This window comes from Plasmodium malariae (genome assembly GCF_900090045.1).
Source record: "Plasmodium malariae genome assembly, chromosome: 5".
In the NCBI taxonomy this organism is placed as follows: domain Eukaryota; phylum Apicomplexa; class Aconoidasida; order Haemosporida; family Plasmodiidae; genus Plasmodium; species Plasmodium malariae.
Window position 1 is genome coordinate 885,648 of NC_041779.1, and position 22,629 is coordinate 908,276.

At 28.6% G+C, this 22,629-nt stretch overlaps 5 protein-coding genes across 5 annotated transcripts; 2 read left to right on the plus strand and 3 right to left on the minus strand.

Annotated features, from left to right (window-relative positions):
* Positions 1-209: 209 nt before the first annotated feature.
* On the minus strand, positions 210-2,456 carry PLP5 (perforin-like protein 5, putative; the record flags this gene model as incomplete). Its single annotated transcript, XM_029003473.1, has 1 exon — positions 210-2,456. The coding sequence occupies one exon, from the start codon at positions 2,454-2,456 to the stop codon at positions 210-212; it is 2,247 nt and encodes a 748-aa protein (XP_028860415.1).
* A 936-nt stretch (positions 2,457-3,392) lies between these two features.
* On the minus strand, positions 3,393-4,652 carry PmUG01_05027000 (BRIX domain, putative; the record flags this gene model as incomplete). Its single annotated transcript, XM_029003474.1, has 2 exons — positions 3,393-3,456; positions 3,664-4,652. 2 exons carry the CDS (start codon positions 4,650-4,652, stop codon positions 3,393-3,395), a joined length of 1,053 nt encoding a protein of 350 aa, XP_028860416.1.
* A 1,470-nt stretch (positions 4,653-6,122) lies between these two features.
* On the plus strand, positions 6,123-11,864 carry PmUG01_05027100 (conserved Plasmodium protein, unknown function; the record flags this gene model as incomplete). Its single annotated transcript, XM_029003475.1, is given in 6 exon segments — positions 6,123-6,451; positions 6,728-7,341; positions 7,778-7,865; positions 8,027-8,476; positions 8,490-10,763; positions 11,027-11,864. The coding sequence occupies 6 exon segments, from the start codon at positions 6,123-6,125 to the stop codon at positions 11,862-11,864; spliced, it is 4,593 nt and encodes a 1,530-aa protein (XP_028860417.1).
* A 1,884-nt stretch (positions 11,865-13,748) lies between these two features.
* On the minus strand, positions 13,749-15,824 carry HSP70 (heat shock protein 70, putative; the record flags this gene model as incomplete). The annotated part of the gene is made up of 1 exon (XM_029003476.1): positions 13,749-15,824. One exon carries the CDS (start codon positions 15,822-15,824, stop codon positions 13,749-13,751), a length of 2,076 nt encoding a protein of 691 aa, XP_028860418.1.
* A 5,132-nt stretch (positions 15,825-20,956) lies between these two features.
* On the plus strand, positions 20,957-21,994 carry IMP4 (U3 small nucleolar ribonucleoprotein protein IMP4, putative; the record flags this gene model as incomplete). The annotated part of the gene is made up of 1 exon (XM_029003477.1): positions 20,957-21,994. The coding sequence occupies one exon, from the start codon at positions 20,957-20,959 to the stop codon at positions 21,992-21,994; it is 1,038 nt and encodes a 345-aa protein (XP_028860419.1).
* Positions 21,995-22,629: the final 635 nt, after the last annotated feature.

A 22,629-nucleotide genomic window follows, 5' to 3' on the forward strand; every position in this document is an offset into this window, starting at 1 on the left:
GATATATGCACATGTATACATATACATATATGTACACATATACACTTATCAAAAGGGCAAATGTGAGAAAGTTTATATGACCATTTGTAGAAAAAAAAAAAAAATAAAATAATAATAATAAAATAAAATGAAAAATAAAAAAAAGTAATACTGTAAATATATATCCAAAAAGGCACACACTAGTATGTTACATTCTCGTTTTCTCATTTTTAGAGAGATGAACATACTATGTAAATTATAGGAGTGTGCACTTCCTGGCTGTTTATTTCTTGCACACGAATTTTAATTTCACATGAAGAACTTCCTACTGGGCAAATCTCATAATCGTCAATAGTAGATGCTGTGTAATCGACTGCAAATCCAGCAATAATAAATTTTCCTTTTGAGCAAGTTAAACTAACCACAGTGCTATCATTTAAGTAAATTTTTTCACAATAAACCTTAGACTCTAACGAATCCAATAATAGACTCTTTTCATTTGGAAGACAGTTTATCCATAGAAAACTTTGTGCACCTTCGTCAAGGGTGTGATGGGGTATTTCCGCCATATAGTGCTCTTCCCTTTCCTCCAGCTTACCACTAACTTCACATTCTTTTCTGTTACTTACACACGGTTTCATGTTAATATTTCTTTGTATACCCTTTCTGACCGTTAAGGTAAAACCAAAACCTACTTTCATTTTTGATGGGCAAGTAATTTTTCCATTCCCTTGGACCAACTTCTTCATTTGATGTATTTGATTTAAATTTTCTTGGCTACATAAAATCCATCCAAATTCAAAATTTTTATCTGCATGTATATCTACCCCACTAACACACTCATTAGTCAAAGAACACATATGCATTATAATATTATCATCATATAGTTTTTTCTTATTAGTAATAATAAAACCACTTATAATCTTTTCCCCTCCTTTACATTTAGGTGAAATATTATAATTAACATTCTTATCTATATATTGTCTATATCTTTTTATATGCATTTTATACATGTCTACTTCGTTTTTGTTTAACTGAAAAGGATATATATTATAATTAGAATAACTCAAATTAGAATAATATTCTAAAGCCATATAATAGGAAACTTTCCCTTCATCTGATTCTAAAAAATGGGCAAATGGTATAAAAATTAATTTAATCGGTTTTGCTAGTTTTCCCTTAATGCTATTTTTCCACTTCTTCTGCCAATTCGATTTTAAAGCACTTATTCCATTCTTTCCATATTGATTATCTTCTCCTCCGTGTACTAATAAATTCCTCTCTTTGATGTAATATATTTTTTCATTTGATATGACTGAACCGAAGTTTAAGTTTCTACTATGGTAATTATTCTTATTAAGGATAACAAAAGGGGTTAACCTTTTTTTATTTAATTTAATCTTTCTAAAACTATTTTTCATGTTATCATTTTGTACATACAAATTATTGATTATGCTTCCACCATAATATATCCCTGATATTAGGTGAGTACCAAATAAATTGAAAAAGTTCATCCAAGGTGTTATAGTCTTTAAACAGTTTTCCTTATATTTATTGTTTCTATACATTTCTAAATTACATTTATGTTTATCATCTTGTACATTTTGATAATTTTCTCCTAACTTGGTTAGCATATCGATAAAATTTGCATCCAACATATTACCGTTCACTTTATTAAGAGAAACAAAATATTTTGCACACAGCTCCTTTTTTATTATTATAGAATCCCCTCTGTTAATTCGGTCCACTAGCATTTTGTAATAATTAGAGCCACTAAAAGGCTGAATGTTATACTGCGGTGGAAATCTGTAGCTCTTTTTGTATTCCTTATGTATGTCCTCCACTTCGTTAATAACACTTTGTTCCTTTGACCTGCTGCATTTTACGCTCCCCCTCTCGAGCGCGCTGTACCGCACCCCCCCATAATCACTACTACCATCACTACTACCATCACTACTACCATCACTACTACCATCACTACTACCATCACTACTACCATCACTACTACCATCACTACTACCATCACTACTACCATCACTACTACCATCACTACTACCATCACTATTACTATAACTATTACTATTACTATTACTGTTCCTGTTACTCTTCCTATTACTGTTCCTATTACTGTTCCTATCCCTGTTTCTATCCCTGTTCTTATCCCTGTTACTATCACTGTTACTGTCATTCTTACTTTTGTCCTTACCGCTTATCAGCCCATCGCTCAGCCTCATTTTATTCTTAAGGACGTAACGCCTATACCCCAAATCTGCACCGAAGAGTGGATCCCCCAGTGGATTCCCTTTAATAATATCGTATGTCATCCCCAAGTAGCTTATTAAATACTCCTTAATGGAATAATCAGAATCATGAGTATATAAACGAGGATTGAATATACTATCTTCCGCTGAAGCTAAACATACCACTAGCTGAATTATCAGCGCGGGTGTGCACAAAGTAAGACAATTTAGCTGCATATTTGTAAAGCCAGTTATTATATATATATATATATATATATATATATATATATATATATATATATATATACATGCACACAAATGGACGAACGTGAATATTTGGATAAAAATTTTTTATTAAAACAGAAATAAATAGTCGACGATAAAATATAGACGCAAAATTATAATATAGGTATGTCCCCTTCTTACGTTTTTATATGACTTTTTAAGGAAAAGTTTGACTACTCACACGAGTAAGTACAGCAGTATGTAAAAATTAATTATGGCGTTGAAATAAGAAAATGTGGAGAGAACATGAAAAAATAGATAGTACGACTCAGTTTGTTGCTACGGTGTATATATATCACTCGAATAATACTGTTTAATCTTATGCCTTTGTTTTTCTTGCAAATTGGCATATGTACACAGATAACAGCTTGATAAGAAATTAAAAAATATATATATATGCTTACATTCGTTATACAAAAAAAAAAAAAAAAAAAAAATGCACATATGCATATAAATATATATAAGGGCACACATAATATATACATGTACTTCCCTTTTTCTAGCTATAATGATCACCTTTTTGGTCATACTTTTATTGCTTGTTCATAAAATTATGAACGGTTCAGAAAAAAAAAAAGCCCTAATTTAAAAGGCGAATAATTTCACATTTCGTTAGTGTTGTAATAAGATATATAAAGCCACAATTTTATTTGACATATTAATAAAATGAAAAATAATACAATAAATTATTTGTCTACATAGGGGGAAAACCCCCCACGATACGTTCTACAATTTGTATGAATCTCGGTTGTGCCAACTGGGGTAAAAAAAAAAAAAAAAAAAAAAAAAATTAACTAATCAGTTAATAAATTAAATAAATGATTAACTAAATAATTGAATAAACAAAATATGACAAAACGAATTAGGGAAAAACAAAAGGATATATCTTCATTCTTCATAGTCCGAAATATTACTTTTAAGTGTTACTTTCTTTCCATCATTGAATATATAACTATAAATGAAAAAAAAAAAAAAAAAATTGATACAATGATCTATAAACATATTTTTTCACAATAGCTTAAACATACTTTATAAACAATAGTGAGATAGACAAGTTTTTTGAAAATTATAAATTTCATGTAAGAAGTGGGGGATTATATCATAAAATAGAAAAAAAAAAAAAAACGAAAAAAGAAAAAAGAAAAGACAAATTACACACATACCTTTATCCTGATCTGCAATTTTAAAAATCTTGAAGCTTACTCGCGGTCCTATTTCTATCATTTTGGATTCCTTATCATTTATAAATTTATCCATATCAATATTATTTGATACATAATTATATATGTCATAATATTCACTTATATTTTTTTGTTTATATGCTTCATTTAGCAATTTTTTAAATGATTCTCTTTTTACATTTACTACATATTGACGAAAATATATCGTTTCGTCCATATTATTGTAACAATATAATATGATTCTCCTGGGTTTATTTGTAAAATCGTTATTCAAATTTACACATGGATATAAATTTTTTAGTATATTTCGTGTAATAACTAAAAAATTTTCCATTTCACAATTTGCACCATCATTGAAATTTTTTAAAATAAGTAATGGTTTTAATTTTTTAAAATTAAAATATTCATCTTTTGAATACTTCGATTTAATTACTGACGAATTTGTAAAACTTTGAATTTGAAAAGTTAAAGATAATTTTGTATAATTGCTCATAATGTTGTATAGCAGTCTATTATTCTGTACATATATAAAAGTGGTGTATTTATAGCTTAATTCTTTTAATTTTTTATTTAATTCGATTAAATTTTTTAATTTGTTTACATAAAAAAGTACACAATATGGGCTAAACAAATCGAAGAAATCATGGGATAGAGATCTTAGTTCCGCATTCATTCCTTTTTTCTTAATTGCCATTATGTTTGTGCTTTTCACTACTTTCTCATCATTCGCATTTGCATATGCATTGCTCTTTTGTTTTGTATTTATCTTCTGTTTTGTAAACTTCTGTTTTGTAAACTTCTGTTTTGTAAACTTCTGTTTTGTATTTATCTTTCGTTTTGTATTTATCTTTCGTTTTGTATTTATCTTTCGTTTTGTGATCTTCCTTACTTTTTGCTCTCTCTTATTTTTTTTTTCAGCATCACTTTTTATTTCCCCCTTAAATTTTCCCTCTGCTGTTGTTACCATTTTTGCCTTATCTCTATTACTACGTTTTGCTCTATTTCTTCACTCAAATTTTCCCCATAAATGTATATACATAAATATGCATACAGGTGGATGCAAATAAATAAGTCTGTTGCTCTGTCACACTGGGACAAGAAAACGGCTCCCTTGTAGCGGTGCACAAAAGCGTACACACATAAATTTGAGGTACTTATATATATATATATATATATATATATATATATATATATATATATATGTATATATATGTATGTACATTCATGTAGTCCCCATTTACATTGGAAAACATCCAAGACTTAAAATGTACATGCTTAAAGGGGTCACTAAAAAAAGATTGCCTTGAGTGCTGCTTCTTTATAAAATTCTTATTAATACAGGTTGGTGGAATTCTTAAGGTTATAATATTTTTATGTTCAAAGTAGAGAAGAGTGAAACTACGCATTTTATATTGTTTCACTACGTTTCATTTCGTTTTATTTTATTTTATTTTATGTTATCGTAATTATTTCTTTTCTGTTCTTTTTTAAATTAAAAAAATTGTATCTTCCCCTTTCAGCAAAATACATAGCTTTACCAAATTTAGTAGCGAAAAAATTTTAAATTAACATGTACTCATTTATAAATCGATTTACTAAAAAAGGAATAGATAAATAAATTAATATGCATACATTTATATATATTAATGATATACGCATATTTAAACAAAAAAAAAAAAAAAAAAAAAAAAAGGGATAAACAAATGCTTAATAATATCTATACGCATGTATGCATGTTATACATTCATGTACATACATACATTAAAAATCGCTACAAAGATATTTCAAGAACTTCATGAAGGCCAAAATGTGAAGTAAAACTTTTTTTTTCCTTTTTTTCTTTTTTTTCTTTTTTTTCTTTTTTTTCTTTTTTTTCTTAAATAAAATACATCATATATTGAAGAAATGTGAAGAGCAAAAGATAATTTTTTTTAAGGTATACAAAAGTACAAAATTATGAAAAAGTTCGTATATATATTGTAAATAAATACTACATGTAATATATTTAATTTTAAAATAAAAAAAAAAAAAAAGAGAAAATGAAATCAAGATAGTTTTTACATATAAGATTACATGCTGTGATATGTAGATATAATATATAATTACCCAGACATGCAATAAAATACAGGAAGCAATTTTTTTTTTTTTTTTTTTTTTTATACATATATTATTGCCAAGATACCCATAAATCGAAAAAATGCTTGATTTGGTAAAATGCGTTTTGATATTATTGATTTGAAAAAAAAAAAAAGAGATAGCGGAAAGGAGATAAGGCTAAACTAGATAGGCCAAACTGGTTATGCTAAACTGGATAAGTGAAAAGGAGTTCGAATTAGTTCATATTGGTTTAGAATCAAAAGGCAGGAAAAACGTATAAAAATAAAATTGCACAGATTGTGTTCGCAGGTGAGGAAAGTACTTCCTTAGTTACAACAAAATGATACTAGAAATAGTACCTCTGTACAGCCATACCTTTTTTTCAACCCTGTTAATAATAAAAGATATAAAATATTCAAGCAAGAAATGTAAACTAACTGATTTATTACAGAAAGACAATGGAGAACTATCACAAGAAGATGATAAAGGTTTATCTGTTTATAAAAATGATAAAATAAATTTTAACAAGTATAAGAAATTGTATAATTATGATTACTTAAATAATAAGAGTGAGTTTTATGAAAATGAGAAAGATGGGAATATCTACATTCTTATAAATTGTGGGTGGGATGACAAATTTTGCATTAATGATATAAAAAATGTGTTAAGGTAAAAAAAAAAAAAAAAAAAAGAGGAGTCTCTACGTGGCCCCATTCGCTCCCCCTCCTCACTCCGTATATACGTGCTTATTCATATACATTAGTGCATGGATGTGTATATATACATATATGTATACATTGGTGCATGTGCACATATATATACTTCCATTAAATTATCCCCATTCCGTTCGTCGAGCCCTTCCCGGGTTGTTTCCCTAAGTACATGCACTGCTGCACACAACATGGGATAAAAATTTCTTTTTTTTTTTTTTTTCATGTTCTGTAGGGTGTGTGCTTACGTAGACTTCATCCTAGTGACTAATCATAGTTTAAAATATGTTGGCTGTCTCCCCTTAATATATATGGAATTAATAAAAAGAAAGAATAATAGTAGGGTACCGATAATATGCCATGAATATATTAAAGCATTTAGTAAATATGTTATGTTAAGTTATTTTAAATGTACAAAGAATTGTCAATATTTTAAAAATATAAATGAAAATGAATATTTAAAAATAATAAATGAGTTGTATGAACATATAACAACAATTGAATATAGAGAATATTATATTTTTAAAAAAATAATTTGTAAAAAAAAAAATATAGTTTTTATAGTACCATTATATTTTATTAACAATGGAGATAACATTGGTTCATCAGCTATTATTATAAAACTGTTTAATTACAAAATATTATATTCCATAAATTTTAATGTAATAGATTATTCTTTTATTGAAAGAACAGGCGCTATAAAAGAGTCAGATGTCTTTACCTATATTAGCAATTTTCATTACACAAATAAAAATTATTCCAAACTGATGGATATAAAGAAAATTCTGTATACAGTCAATAGAACCATAAACAACTTGGGCTGCGTGATATTTCCTGTGGACATCGATGGTAAGAGGTGATTCCATGCCATTGGGAAATCAATGCATGCATGGTTGAGCGAATGGATGAGTGGTTGAGCGAATGGATGGGTGGTTGAGCGAATGGATGAGTAAAATAAACAAGTGAACAAAAAAGTGTAGAACAGTGTAGTCTAAAATAGAATGCATATATAAATGTCTCCCCCATGCACACACAGGAATATCTGTGAAATTTTAAAATTGATTTTGAGCTTTTGAATAAAAATACTCATTTTTTTAATTTTTTGCTTATATCGATAGGAAGTTCAGTTACGTTCTTTTTCTCTTTTCATTTGGCTGCACCTCATACCGTTTTACGTTCAGTTTTTTTTCAATTTTTTCATTTCGTTCAACTCGTTCAACTCGCTTAGTTCACTCAATTTTTCTTTTTTCCAATCCTTCCCTCTTTTCCTTCCATTTAATCGTAGGCATATTCATAGATCTCCTATTCCATGTTAATGCCCTTTTGGAAGTGTGTTCACAAAGATATGCCCTTTTGTTTCTGTGCCCCTATTCGTAAGAAAAATCGCGCTTTAGTTTTCCCAATTTGTTGCCTTCCATTTCTCGCTTCTCCATTTCTCACCTCTCCATTTCTAGCTTCCCTATTTTTTGAATCTACATTTTGGCCGCTTCTTTATTTTACCTGACCCGTTCATGCACTTTCGTTACCTTTTCAGGGAAAATTTCACAAGACTGTTATTTACGTCCCTCACGTATATGAACGAATATATTAAAAGCAATTTTCACAAGAATAGAATAAATTTGTTTAAAATAAAAAACTTGATATGTTTAAGAAATTACAATGATTTTAAAAAATTCGAAAACGCTTATTATATTTTATTTTCTTTTCCTGCGTCGTTCAATAATGACTCAGCTAAAAAAATTTTATCAACCTTCCTTACAAAAAAAAAAAATATTGTCATATTTACCAAAAAGAGTAATGTAGATAGTCTTTCAACGAATTTATGTAATTATTTTTATTCAAATCGAGGAAAAGACAACAGAGGAAATTTTAATTTTTCATTTTTCCAAAATGTTAAAATGGATGATAAAAAGTTATATGAAATTTATTTGAATGAAAAGAGTAATATTGAAAAGGGAATGTTTCATAAGGCGGAAAAAAAAAAAAAAAAAAAAAAAAAAAAAAAATGTTAAGAAGAAACAATTAAATTTTATATTTGAATCCCATGAGGAAATGATGTACCTAAAAAGGGAAAATGACATGATCGAAAAGGAGAAGAGGAAAAAAGATTGCAAAAATAATAAAAATAAAAAATTTGATAAAAATAATAATATAAAAAATATAAGCAAATTTGGAGAGCTAAATTTGAAAGATGAAAGTAACACAAAAAAGGAAGAGAGAAGGAGGCGGTTTAGCTCTCCCACGTTTGATCATCCAAACTACTTGTTTTTGAAAAGAGAAAATTATAAACAAGAAAACTATTATGATTACTCAGATGAAAGGGGAAAAAAGGAAAACATGATAAGAAGTGACAACTCACATGTCAAAGGGAGTGAGGATAATAAGATAGTGGAAGAAGATGCGGTAAAAGATGAAACGAAAAATGGATGGAGTAATAATGAGCAATGGGAGTTTGAGGAGGGTGTAACTGGTTATATGGAAAGCGACCACGTGGACGATGTAGCAAAGGAACATAGGGACGAGGATGAGGGCGAAAATGATGAGGATGACGAGGATGAAGATGAAGATGAGAGCGACAATGATGAAGATGAAGATGAGGATGACGATAATGAAGATGAGGATGACGATAATGAAGATGAGGATGACGAGGATGACGATAATGAAGATGAGAATGACGAGGATGAAGATGAGGATGACGAGGATGAAGATGAGGATGATAATTACGATGGCGAAGGTAGGGCCTCCTTTTCAAGATCAGGTAAACACGAATTCCACAGTGCGTGTAAAAAGCTACAGAGAAAACATAATATAAGCTCGTCTGTAAAATATAAATGTTCTGATGAATTTTATGGCTATGAAGAAAGTAACGCGAATGATAAGGACCATCAGGCGATTAAGAAGAAGAGGGGAAACGAAAAAAAGAATAGCAGAAAGCTTAATGTAGAAAATGAATACAACAACTATGGCGATGATAACAATTATGGCACTGATGATAGTAGTGAATACTTTGCACATGATGAAGTAGCAAATCTGGAAGGGGGAAATAAGGATGATGAGCTTATTTCGAAAAGGGAAAGAAGGTACAATAACGAATTAGCTAAAAATTTTAACGACATTTTAGAAAACGGGGATGAGGGCGAGTGTCAAAAGGAACAAGGGGTCCATACATCGTACTATGCCCATATAAGGAAATTTGCCAAAAGTGAAAATAATAATAATGAAGAGAAGAAAAATCAACGTAAAAAAAAAAAAGTAAGAATAAAATTAGAGCATAGTGACAAGGATAATAATAGTTATTACACGGGCGATGAGGCATTACCACATAAGGAGTATTATATAAATGATATTTCGTATCGTGCAAAAAATAATTCCAATGATAGTAACAGTAACAGAAACAGAAACAGTATTAATCCACATTTGTTAATAAAATATGAGGAGCAGGAGAAGGAGGAGGAGGAGGAGGAGGTGCATCATGACTATGATAAGGTAGGTGGTAGGAATATTTTTTACAGTATGGGTGGAGAGAAATATGATATCCTAAAAAATGGGGTGAAGATAGAGAGTAAAAATTTTACCAGTAAGACTATATTGTACAACGGGGAAAAGGGCGATTTAAAAGAAGCGACCATGCGTCAATGTTACGAGTCAAATGGAAAAAACAAAAGGGGTATGAGTAGTGGAAGTGACTGCAGTTTTAAGGAGGGTAACAAAAATGTCTTAACAAGTAAAAAAAAAATTTGGAAACAAAAACTAATTGATTATTTAAAAGAAGTTCCTACGAACATACAAGAACAGCACATATCAGTTTCATTAAACTGTGGAATAAGTTCATTTAATATGGAAAATTATGTCAATCAGAATACATTAAAAACGATATTACTTTTAATGAAACCAAAGCATTTTGTTTTGCTTCCCACATGTAATAGTTTTTTTTCCTTTAATTTTGAAATGTTATTACATTCATGTATTCAACCAAATGATGAAATCAAATTTTACACATTTTATTCTCCTAATTTTTATGAACAAGTAAGTCAAAATCATGTATTTGTTCAGCGCTATTTTTATCGCTCCTCCATCTGTATAGATTCAGTCAGCATACCATTAAATAGTACATATGAAAATGTGTATGTTAGAAGTATTTATAACTTACTCAATATGGCTAGTAATACCCAAGGGAGTTTTAGGGTTTTCAAAATTGTGGCTAGTGTAACGAATATGGAAAATACGGATGGGGAAAAAAGAAAACATAATGATAAGATAAATGGAAAAAGGTAAACAAAAAAAAAAAAAAAAAAAAAAAAAAAAAATATCGAAAAATTTGAATGTTACATGGGTTGCGTGAAAAATGGAGCTCTCAGGGTTGTTTGGAGGCACATGTATATGTACATACATACATTCACTGCCTATGCACATTTCACACATACATACATGCATACATACATCCGTACACCTATAGCATATACTCACATAATGGTGTGTACCTACATACACGCTGTGCATTTCATGTACTTCTTCCACTCACCCCCCCTCACAGGCGTAAAAGATTCTTAAATGAACACAGCGCATTTTGGAATGAATGCAATGATGCTAAGTATACATTATCGTTAAGATATAAAAAGAATAATGAAGAAGGGGATGATATAGAGGAGATAGATAATAATAAAAAAGAAAATGTACAGGAGAAAGTGAAAGAGGAAAATGCCTCTAATGGGGTTAGTGAAAAAAACATACAAAAAGAAAAAAATGATAAAAATAATGAAAAGAATGATGATAATAATGAAAAAAATAATAATGAAGAAAGATATAATAATGAAAAAAAGAATTATAATGAAAAAAAAAATAATAATGAAATAAATAATAATAATGATGAAAAAATTAATAATGAAAAAAAATTTATAAATTATTATATGAATGATGAAATATATAACGGACAAGGAGAAACAGATGAAGAGTTGCTCATGGACGACTTATCTGACTCTATTTTATCATCACACACCGATGATGAAAATAATATATCACATGAAGTTGCTATGAGTAAAGAAAATACATTGCATGGTAATATATATATTGGTAATGTAAACATGCAATCCTTATGTACTACTATAAACAATGCTTTTCATGGATGCCTCACCTTTATGAATGATAATGAAATAATAGTTGATGGAAAGACGTACATTAAGAAGGAGGAATTGGAAATACAGGAAGACGATCGAAGGGGGCAGTTGAAGGAGAAGCATAGAATAGTGAAGGATCAAGCCGATGGACTAAGGAAAAAACAAAATACCATTTGGACGATAGAGAGTTCATTAGATCCGTCTTTCTATTTTTTACGAAATATTTTGAAGAATATGTATAACAACATTTCGATATAACAATTAATGGGTCGAAATGTTCATAACTGTGAGAAACCCGCTTTTTTACATGTGTCCTCCTATGGACGTTTCACCTTATCATCACAGCATAGTTACGACTTCATTCAGTCATATTGCCATTTCGTCATTTCTTTTTATCTTTGTTTTGTTTATTCATTCTTTCTTTTATGTGTTTATTTATTTACTTACCTATCCATTCATTTACCCATCTATTTAATTACCTACCCATCTATTTATTTGCCTATATACAATCTATCTATCTATTCATTTATCTATCTATTTAATTATTTTTCTGTTGCAAAAATGCGCGTTATTGATCCACTCATTTAATTAATTATTTTATTTTTTTAAATATTTTTAATAGAGCAATAGCTAGCTGCGCAGCACATTTGGCCTAGCGTATTTAAATTATCCTCCTTAAAGCAATTTTTTAAAAAATAATTAAACATTAATTTATATATCCTATATATGCACATGTGCGCATATACAAATATATATATATATATATATGCGTGTGTATTGTATATATATGTTTTTTCCCCTTATTAATGAACCACAATATATACTACTAATAAATGGACTCCTAACACGTGTACTTGACGCTTTTGGCATCATATTGCTATATATATATAAATGTAAATTATCTACCATGTGGGAAGAGAAAAAAGAGCCCTTGCAGCAGCTTTGTTTCACCATTGTTCTTTACCATTTTCCCTTTCTCTTTGGTACACTCATCTATGAAACTTTACGTAGATATGTGCACATAAATATTTGATATGTGGCGTAGTACTTGTTTGTGTTCCCCATTATTGTAAAAACAGAAAACGAATTTTCCAAAATCCGACAAGCATAAACCTAAACTTAATACTATATGTTTCCCATACTGCGAACATAAATACTTATATTCAAAAACCTACAATGTTAATTATTCATCTTAGGCATATACTTACGGATAGGGATCATACATATGATATGTATAATATGTATATAAATATATGTACATATATACACACATATGTATAACACATGCTTGGACGATCCCAATAGGAGCTGCCTTAATTCCTTACGCAGTTTTCATTAAAAAAAAGGAGAAGTTTGAAATAAATTTTCTTAAAATTTCAGAGTAAGAAAAAAAAAAAAAAATTAATTGGCGAAAATATACGCGTCGTACAAGTATGGCACACACAATATACACATACACGCAAAATACACGATAATATATGCATACGACCACGTGTGCATGTATATACATACACGCGTTAATATGTGAGTTGTTCCTGTTGTACGACGCACTACTGCACAGATATATATATATATGTATATATATATATATGTATATATACAATGCGCATCATTAGCACTGGGAAAACCCGCTTTCTTATCGGCTAATTGCATTATTATAAAGATGAAAATAAATGAGTTTATACACACATTTGCGCAAACAAAACTTCATGTTCCTCTTCGTTAAGATGGGGGCGTGTAAAAAGGTGCACACGGAAGTGCTTCGCGGTTTGTATGTAAGATGTGGATATGCGAGTACATGATGTAAAAACGTGCGTTTGATGAATTAAATTTTGCGTATATAATATGTAAATATGTATAAAGACGCTTAACACGTATAACAAGCCTAATATGTAATAATATGCTGCTCTCAAGTAATTTTTTAATTTACAAAAAAATAAAAAAAATAATAAACTACACAAATTTGCAATTTACAAACACACATATATCGTAATATATATATATATATATATATATATATATATATAACACGATATGTATGCAGTAAATGCTCCGTTTTGTTCTTTCTCGTAAGATAACCTAACAACGCGGGCCCCTTCTCCTATACTTTTTCTCTTCCACTATGTACTTTTAACACATCGTTCAATCGACTTCTTCTACAGTGGGTCCACTTCCAGATGGGGCATTTCCGGGCATTCCTCCTCCTGGGAAATTCATTCCTCCAGGCATACCACCTGGCATACCACCTGGCATACCACCTGGCATACCTCCTGGCATTCCTCCTGGCATACCTCCAGGCATACCGCCGGGCATACCACCAGCACCAGCAGCTCCTCCAACATCTTGATATATTTTGGACATAATTGGAGCACAGACTGCTTCGGCTTCTTTCTGTTTTGATTCATATTCATCCTTACCAGCTAGTTGATTTTTCTCTAACCATTCAAGTATTGTAGAAATACACTTCATACATGTTTCTACTTCATTTGCTTGTAATTTTTCCTTAATCTTTTGATCTTCTAATGAGCTTTTAACACCATAGCAATAGTTTTCTAGACTATTTCTTGCTTCAATTCTTTTCTTATTCTCTTCATCCTCTGCTTTATATTTTTCTGCATCATTAACCATACGATCAATTTCTTCAGGGGATAACCTACCCTTATCATTGGTAATAGTAATATGATTTTGTTTTCCCGTGCTCTTCTCAACAGCTGTAACATTTAAAATTCCATTTGCATCTATATCAAACGTAACTTCAATTTGTGGTACTTTCCTAGGGGCAGGTGGTATACCATCTAAATGAAATTTACCTAACAAATTATTATCTTTTGTTAATGCTCTTTCTCCTTCATATACTTGGATTAACACACCTGGTTGGTTATCAGCATACGTCGTAAAGATTTGACTTTTTTTTGCTGGAATAGTTGTATTTCTTTCAATCAATTTTGTCATAACACCACCAGCAGTTTCTAAACCTAAGGATAAGGAGCATACATCTAATAACAATAAATCTTGAACAGCATTGGACTGATCACCCGATAATATTGCTGCTTGTACTGCTGCACCATATGCTACAGCTTCATCTGGGTTAATAGATCTACATGCTTCTTTGCCGTTAAAAAATTCTTTGATTAATGTTTGTATCTTAGGAATTCGTGTTGAACCACCAACTAAAACAACTTCATGTACACTTTTTTTATCCATCATAGCATCTTTTAAGACTTTCTCTACTGGTACTAACGTATCCCTGAAATAGTCAATACATAACTCTTCAAATCTTGCTCTACTTACTGTTACACTATAATCTATACCTTCAAAAAGGGAATCAATTTCGATGGTAGCTTGTGTAGAGGATGACAACGTACGTTTGGCCCTTTCACATTGTGTTCTTAACCTTCTTAATGCTCTACTATTTTTTGATAAATCTTTACCCCTATTTTTTCTCTTAAAATCTTCTACACAGAAATTAACTAGTCTGTTATCAAAATCTTCACCACCTAAGTGTGTATCTCCTGCTGTTGCTTTCACTTCGAATATACCATCTTCAATTGTTAACAAAGATACATCAAATGTACCTCCTCCTAAATCGAAAATTAAAATATTTTTTTCCCCCTTTCCTTTTTTATGTAAACCATATGCTATTGCTGCTGCAGTTGGTTCATTAATAATTCTCATTACATTCAATCCAGCAATGGTACCTGCATCTTTTGTTGCTTGTCTTTGAGAATCGTTAAAATATGCTGGTACAGTAATTACAGCATTCTTTATGGATTTACCTAAAAATGCTTCTGCATTTTCTTTCATCTTTTGTAAAACCATTGATGAAATTTCTTCGGGATGAAATAATTTCTTTTCCCCTTGGTATGTAACTTCAATCATTGGTTTCTCATCTACACCTGACTTTACTGTAAATGGCCAATGCTTCATATCACTTTGCACAGATGATTCTGTAAATTTCCTTCCAATTAATCTCTTTGCATCAAATACAGTATTTTCCGGATTCCTAGCAACTTGGTTCTTTGCTGCATCTCCTATTAGTCTCTCTGTATCAGTAAAGGCAACATACGATGGGGTTGTTCTATTTCCCTGATCGTTTGCTATAATGTCCACGTTTTCATTTCTCCATACACCAACACATGAGTACGTTGTTCCCAAGTCGATACCAATGGCAATATTCGACTCGGGCAAATTTGGCTTGGCTGCTTTCGCGTTTGCCATTTGGACTTATTGATTATATGCACGGGCTATGCGCTATATATGGGGGGGTATATATACAAATATATACAAATATATACAAATATATACAAATATATATATATGTATATATATATATGTATATATATATATGTATATATATATATGTATATATATATATGTATTTATTTATTTACTTATACACGCAAAAGGACACTTTAAATAATTAAAAAAAAATATATGCGTGTTTTATTTTGTTTTGCCTTGTTTTTCGCTTTGCTTTGTTAGCTTTTTTTTTTTTAAAAAAATGTAACTGCGAATAATTTAAATACTTATTCAAAAAAATTTGCGCAATGCACGTAAAATGAAAATATATACAATGTGAAATGGTAACTACAACCCTTTTATTTCCATATATTAAAAAATGTATATTTTATTGGTATATTATTAACATGTAAACATATATAATATATAATATGTAATATATAATATATATTTATTTAATGTATTTTTTAATACTTACAATATTCTTAATCGATAAAGAAAAAAAAGAAATAATTCTTTTGGCAATAAAAAATATGTACTTTAACTTTTTCGTTAATTTTAATTTTGTATCTTTTATTTTTTATCTCTTTTACTTTTACTTTTACTTTTACTTTTAATTTTACTTTCAATTTTACTTTCAATTTTACTTTTTTATTTTTTCTTTCTTTTTTGGAAGAAAAATAATTTTATAAAAAAAAAAAATAATATTATTTCATCAAATTTTTTTAAATTTTTTTGTTCAATTTTTAAGGGGCCAAAATTCGTGATTTTCAAAATTTTCAACTACTCGTGGGTGGGTAAATCATGGGGCCATCTGGTCCCATATCAAATCTGTAGCTTTTAAAAAAAAAAAAAAAAAAAAAAATATACATACGTACATAATGCGTACATAATACGTACATCATACGTACATCATACGTACATCATACGTACATCATACGTACATCATACGTACATCATACGTACATAATACGTACATAATACGTACATAATACGTACATACATGCATAAATACATATGTATGTATGCAATGTATACATAGGCATACCCTTTTGACCTTGAAATTATTGCTATTGCATGTTTTTTTAAAGCTAATTACATATATAAATATGCAAGTAGTAGGTTCATGTTTATATACAAATATATATAAGTATATATGTACATTTATTGAACTACTACTTGGTCGAACCTCACATAACAGTAGAGGCTAAACTTTTCGGAAAAAAAAAGCCCCATCATAGGAGCACTTTTGTCAGTATATACATGATGAACATATAACATGGATATATTATATATGCACATAGAGTCGTACCTATATATATATATACGTGTTCAACATATAAAAATGTTCAATAATGCTAGGGGCAAAAAACAGAAAAAGAAAAAATAGCAAATGTAGCAATAATATTTTCTCCAATTGTTTTTATTTTATTATATAGTGTAAACGACACCTAGGTATTTTTTTTTTTTTTTTTCATCATCCTTATTGGTCCCTTATTTTATTTTTTTTTTTTAACATGAAAATGTTCTTCCATATTTTTTATATTATGTTTATAATATGACTTAAAATTTTTGCTAAAAATGATAGAGATTATTACAATCAAAATGAAAATTTTTTATTTTATTTTTATATTCGTATTTCCTTAATTATGTAGCATCAATTTAATTGGTGAATTATATGGTGAGTTCGTTGGATGGTATATTAAATGGTAAATTGAATGGTGTATTAAATGGTAAATTGAATGGTATATTAAATGGTAAATTGAATGGTATATTAAATGGTAAATTGAATGGTGTATTAAATAATAAATTGTATGGTGTATTAAATGGTAAATTGAATGGTATATTAAATGGTAAATTGAATGGTATATTAAATGGTAAATTGAATGGTGTATTAAATAATAAATTGTATGGTGTATTAAATAATAAATTGTATGGTATATTAAATGGTAAATTGAATGGTGTATTAAATAATAAATTGTATGGTGTATTAAATAATAAATTGTATGGTGTATTAAATAATAAATTGTATGGTGTATTAAATAATAAATTGTATGGCGTATTGACCAATAACTGACGCAAATTCATGACTTATATATTTGTATGTATATATATATGATTAACTAGCAAATAAAGGCCAGCCGCCCCCTTTTTTCTACGTAAATTTTTAATTTACGCAGATTTATGTATGTACCGTTTGTATATTCACCACATTGTATAAAAAGAAATTCCCGCATCCATGTTCTTTGCGTTTAAGCAGTGTACACGCATATATGATGATAACGATAACGATCATTACATTTTGCAGGGTAAAAGGCTTAAAGCGTTTTATACATAAAAAATAAATTTTACGTGCTTGTATGTCATAAAAATATATATAATATACCTTTGTATGTAAAAAATGTTCATATATTTATTTAAATCTGAAATAAAAACGAGACTATTAGATTTAACAGTATATTAGAGAATACTTAATATATGATGATATTTTGATAAAAATATATGGGCAGCTTTTACTGAACTTGGTAGGCCAGAAAATAAATAATCAAAAAAAGAAAAAATATATATAAATGTTATATATGTACCATATACATATACATGTCATGTACATACTCATGTCATGCACATACTCATGTCATGTACATACACATATTTGTATGCGTAATATATGTTTAAAAGGCACAGTATATTATGGAATGCTTATACTATATGTTTGGATGGATAGTAATTTCTATTTCGCTAAGCGAGGAAAAATAAAACAATGGAATATCCATATCATTGTTATGTTAATTTACAAAATAAAATATATAAACCTAGTGTTATGCGAACCTTTTTCTTATGAATTATGTATAAGCAAATATAAGCAAATTTCAATGTGTTGAAGATTAAAAAATTATATTATCGCACAAATTATGTACGCGTGCATATAATTTTAAATCATCGCAAGGTGAATTTATTAAAGTGTATGAGAATAGGAAAAGACAAACAAAATATATAGATTTTTAAAATTAAAAAAATACATATTGTTTTCTCGCCTAAACTTTTTTATCAACTCCTAAAATGAAGGATTTTTGGAGCAACCAATTTTTGTAAACTTCGTTTTTAAGTGGTTTCCCCATTTGCTTCGCCCCTTTTTCGTTTGTCAATCGGTTGAATTCTCTTCATTGTTAACTCTTTTTAAAGAACACAGGTTGCTCTCTTAATTTTTAATTTTCGTATTCATGGCATGTAGAAAGAGAGTGTTATATTTTTTTTGTTAAAAAGAGAATAGCAGCTTGAAAATAAAAATAAAAAAAAAAAAAAAAGTAATAGCAAGGAAAAAAGCAATGTAGCAGAGATTTTAAAAAGCTGAATGTGGAGAGATACTAAGTTAAATAACCAAAACTGGGGGGCACAAAAAAAAAAAAATATATATTTTAATTATTTCTTAATACTATATTATGTACATATGTATATTTTAATTTCACTTATTTAATTTTGTGTTAATTTAAATTTTTTTTTTTTTGTTTTTTTTTTTTTTAATATATAACTTTGTTTTTACCATGAGGGGGAGAAGGGAATAATTTAAAAAATTTATTTTACTTTTTTTATATGTATGATTTATTATATATGGAATGAATAAAAAATAGGCTACAAAAATTGGATGTATTAGAGAAGCTAGCAAGAAATGAAATATATTCATAATGAACAGTGTATAACACACACATCTTCATTTTGCAATTTTTTTTTTTATTGTTGTCCATATAAACTTAAAATTAAATTAGTAATACAAAAGAAGTCCATTTTTGAAACGATGTAGTAATAAACTGACTAAAAATTTAGCATTTCCATTTTAAAAGGAAATCATATAAGTATATCTCTTTTTTGTTAGCTGTTGGATTAAAAGGCAGCTTTCCTATGACATAAGCATACAAAATATACATGTACATATTTACCTAATTTTGTATATATAACAGGTGATTCCGTACAAGAGCAAGCATATAGCGCTTCTAATTTTTTACGAAAATTTTCTGTACAACTTTTTTCTGCACTCGTTTCCCACCAGACATGAAGCGCTTCGAATAAGCTGCTTTCGTTCTATTTATCATTTGAACGTAAATCAATTTAGTATAAAATATATTGTACACTTTATTAATTTCCGAGAAAAAAAAAAAAGAAAAATAAGTAATTTTTTATGTTTTACTTTTCATATTTACAATTTAATATGTGCTAATCATATAACAAAGGAATACGGAAACTAAAAATAATCGAAATGCTTCTTACCACATGCGCATACTTTAATGTGTCTATCCATATGCATTTTTAAGAAGAACATAACGAAAATTTATTCATATTTGACTCATCTTTGTGAAATGAGAGCATTGTAAACAATGATTTGGAACAAAAATGGTGCCAAAAAAATTGTATTAAAAAATTGAAATCACCCAGCTGTATACATACGTATATATATGTGCTTCTCTGCACTTGTAAATGAAAATTGCATAAGAATTATGTACTTTGTTTTTTTGGCTTTCTTTACCAAGTCATAAAAAAAAAATATATATTTATATATATTTATATATATATATATATATACAAAAATATGCATATAAAAATATCTTAATAAGGCGATAACTAGCTAAAAAAAAAAAAAAAAAGAGTCATCCCAAAAGTAACAAAAAATTATTAACAATTTATCTTAAATGAAAAAAATATTCGCAGCTGAAATATAAAAAATTATGATCACGTTAGGTGAAATATAAAAAATTATGATCACGTTAGGTGAAATATAAAAAATTATGATCACGTTAGGTGAAATACAAAAAATTATGATCACGTTAGGTGAAATATAAAAAATTATGAACACGTTAGGTGATATAAAAAAAATTATAAACACGTTGTGCGAAATACAGAAAAGATATATTAAAAAATAAGCAACAACATTGGAAACTGCTTGAACACACAAATCCAACAAACGTCAAAGCATTCGGTTTTATAACATTGGAATGCTGTAAAGTAGGTACATATATATATATATGTACTTATTTTTGTATGTATTCATTTTGTATGTTAATCGTTCATGGGGCTAGTTGCCTGAATGGAAATTGTTCTTGTAAACTGAAATCTTAAAAATGTTGAGGAGAAACATAAGATTGCGAAAAGAGTATTTATATTTAAAACGAGTGGAGGAAGAAAAGAAAAAATATGCAGATAAAATAAAAAGTATAAAGCAAAGCTATAACGAGAATAAAAAAATAAGAGGGGATTTAAAAGATGAAGAAAATGAATTAAGAAAAAAGATGAACTTGTATGATGAAAAATCACTTAACAGAAAATTAGATGATGAATATTTTTTCTGCGGAATTGAAAATCCTCGAGTGTTAATAACGACGTCAAGAAACCCGTCTGCTCAGTTAGAAAGTTTTGCAAAAGAATTTAAGCTTTTGATTCCAAACAGTGAAAAAGTAAATAGAGGGAGTTATTATGTTAAAGATTTAATAAATTTTGCAAGAAAAAATAATATAACGGATGTAATTATTTTACATGAATATAAAGGGAAACCAAGAAATTTAATAATTTGTCATTTGCCATTTGGTCCTACGTTATTTTGTACTATTAAAGATTGTAAGATGAGACATGAATTTATTGATCAGATAAATAATATGTCATCGTGTAATCCACATTTAATTTTTCATAATTTCAATTCAGATTTAGGAAAAAGAATTATGAATATTTTTAAATATTTATTCCCACCAGTTAAAATTAGAGTGAATAAAAAAAAATTAGTTAGAAATAAAAATTGTGAATATATAGCAAATGGAATACATACCAAAATTATAAAACAAACTGATGAAAATGGAAAAGAAGAGGAAGAGACAGAGCAGACTGATAAAGAATTTCAAATATCCGTTAAAAATGATGAATATGGCAATTTACAGAAATATGAAAATAATAGAATTATTACATTTTTTAATAAAAATGATATAATATATTTTCGCCATTATAATTGGGAGACCAATGAAAACAATGAAATAATTTTAAATGAAGTTGGCCCGAGATTTAGTTTTATTGTTTATAAGATAAACAAGGAAACCCTTGATTCTTTGAATGAGGATTATGAATACGTGTATCGCCCGTTTTTAAATTCAAAAAGGGCATTATTATCGTGATAGATCAGTATAATGAAGATGAAAAAAAGGAATAGAGGAAGGAAAAAAAGAAGGAAAAGAGAAGGGAAAAAAAGAAGGAAAAGAGGAGGGAAAAAAAGAAGGAAAAGAGGAGGGAAAAAAAGAAGGAAAAGAGAAGGGAAAAAAAGAAGGAAAAGAGGAGGGAAAAAAAGAAGGAAAAGAGGAGGGAAAAAAAGAAGGAAAAGAGGAGGGAAAAAAAGAAGGAAAAGAGGAGGGAAAAAAAGAAGGAAAAGAAATAAAAACAGAAAAATAAAAAAAATTCTTATGTAACATATACGCAGTGACATATATAGTAGCATTTGCATAAAAACATGTACACCTTGTATCTCTCTTTTTGGAAAACGACAATTTCGTATTCCATGGTATCCTCTTTGTGATATGTTAAATCTACAAAAAGGTAACTCCAAAACACAGTGTTGCTAAGATTGGGGTATTTTTAAGTGATCCAGCGTATATATATATATATATATATATATAGTTGACATTGTGCATGTGTATACGCATATATGGGGATGTAAATATGTATTGTTCATATTTAAATGTGAGTGCACGAGATTGTGAAAGTTCTTTTTGTAGTCATTAAAAATAATTTTATGTTGAGTCATATTTGTATATAA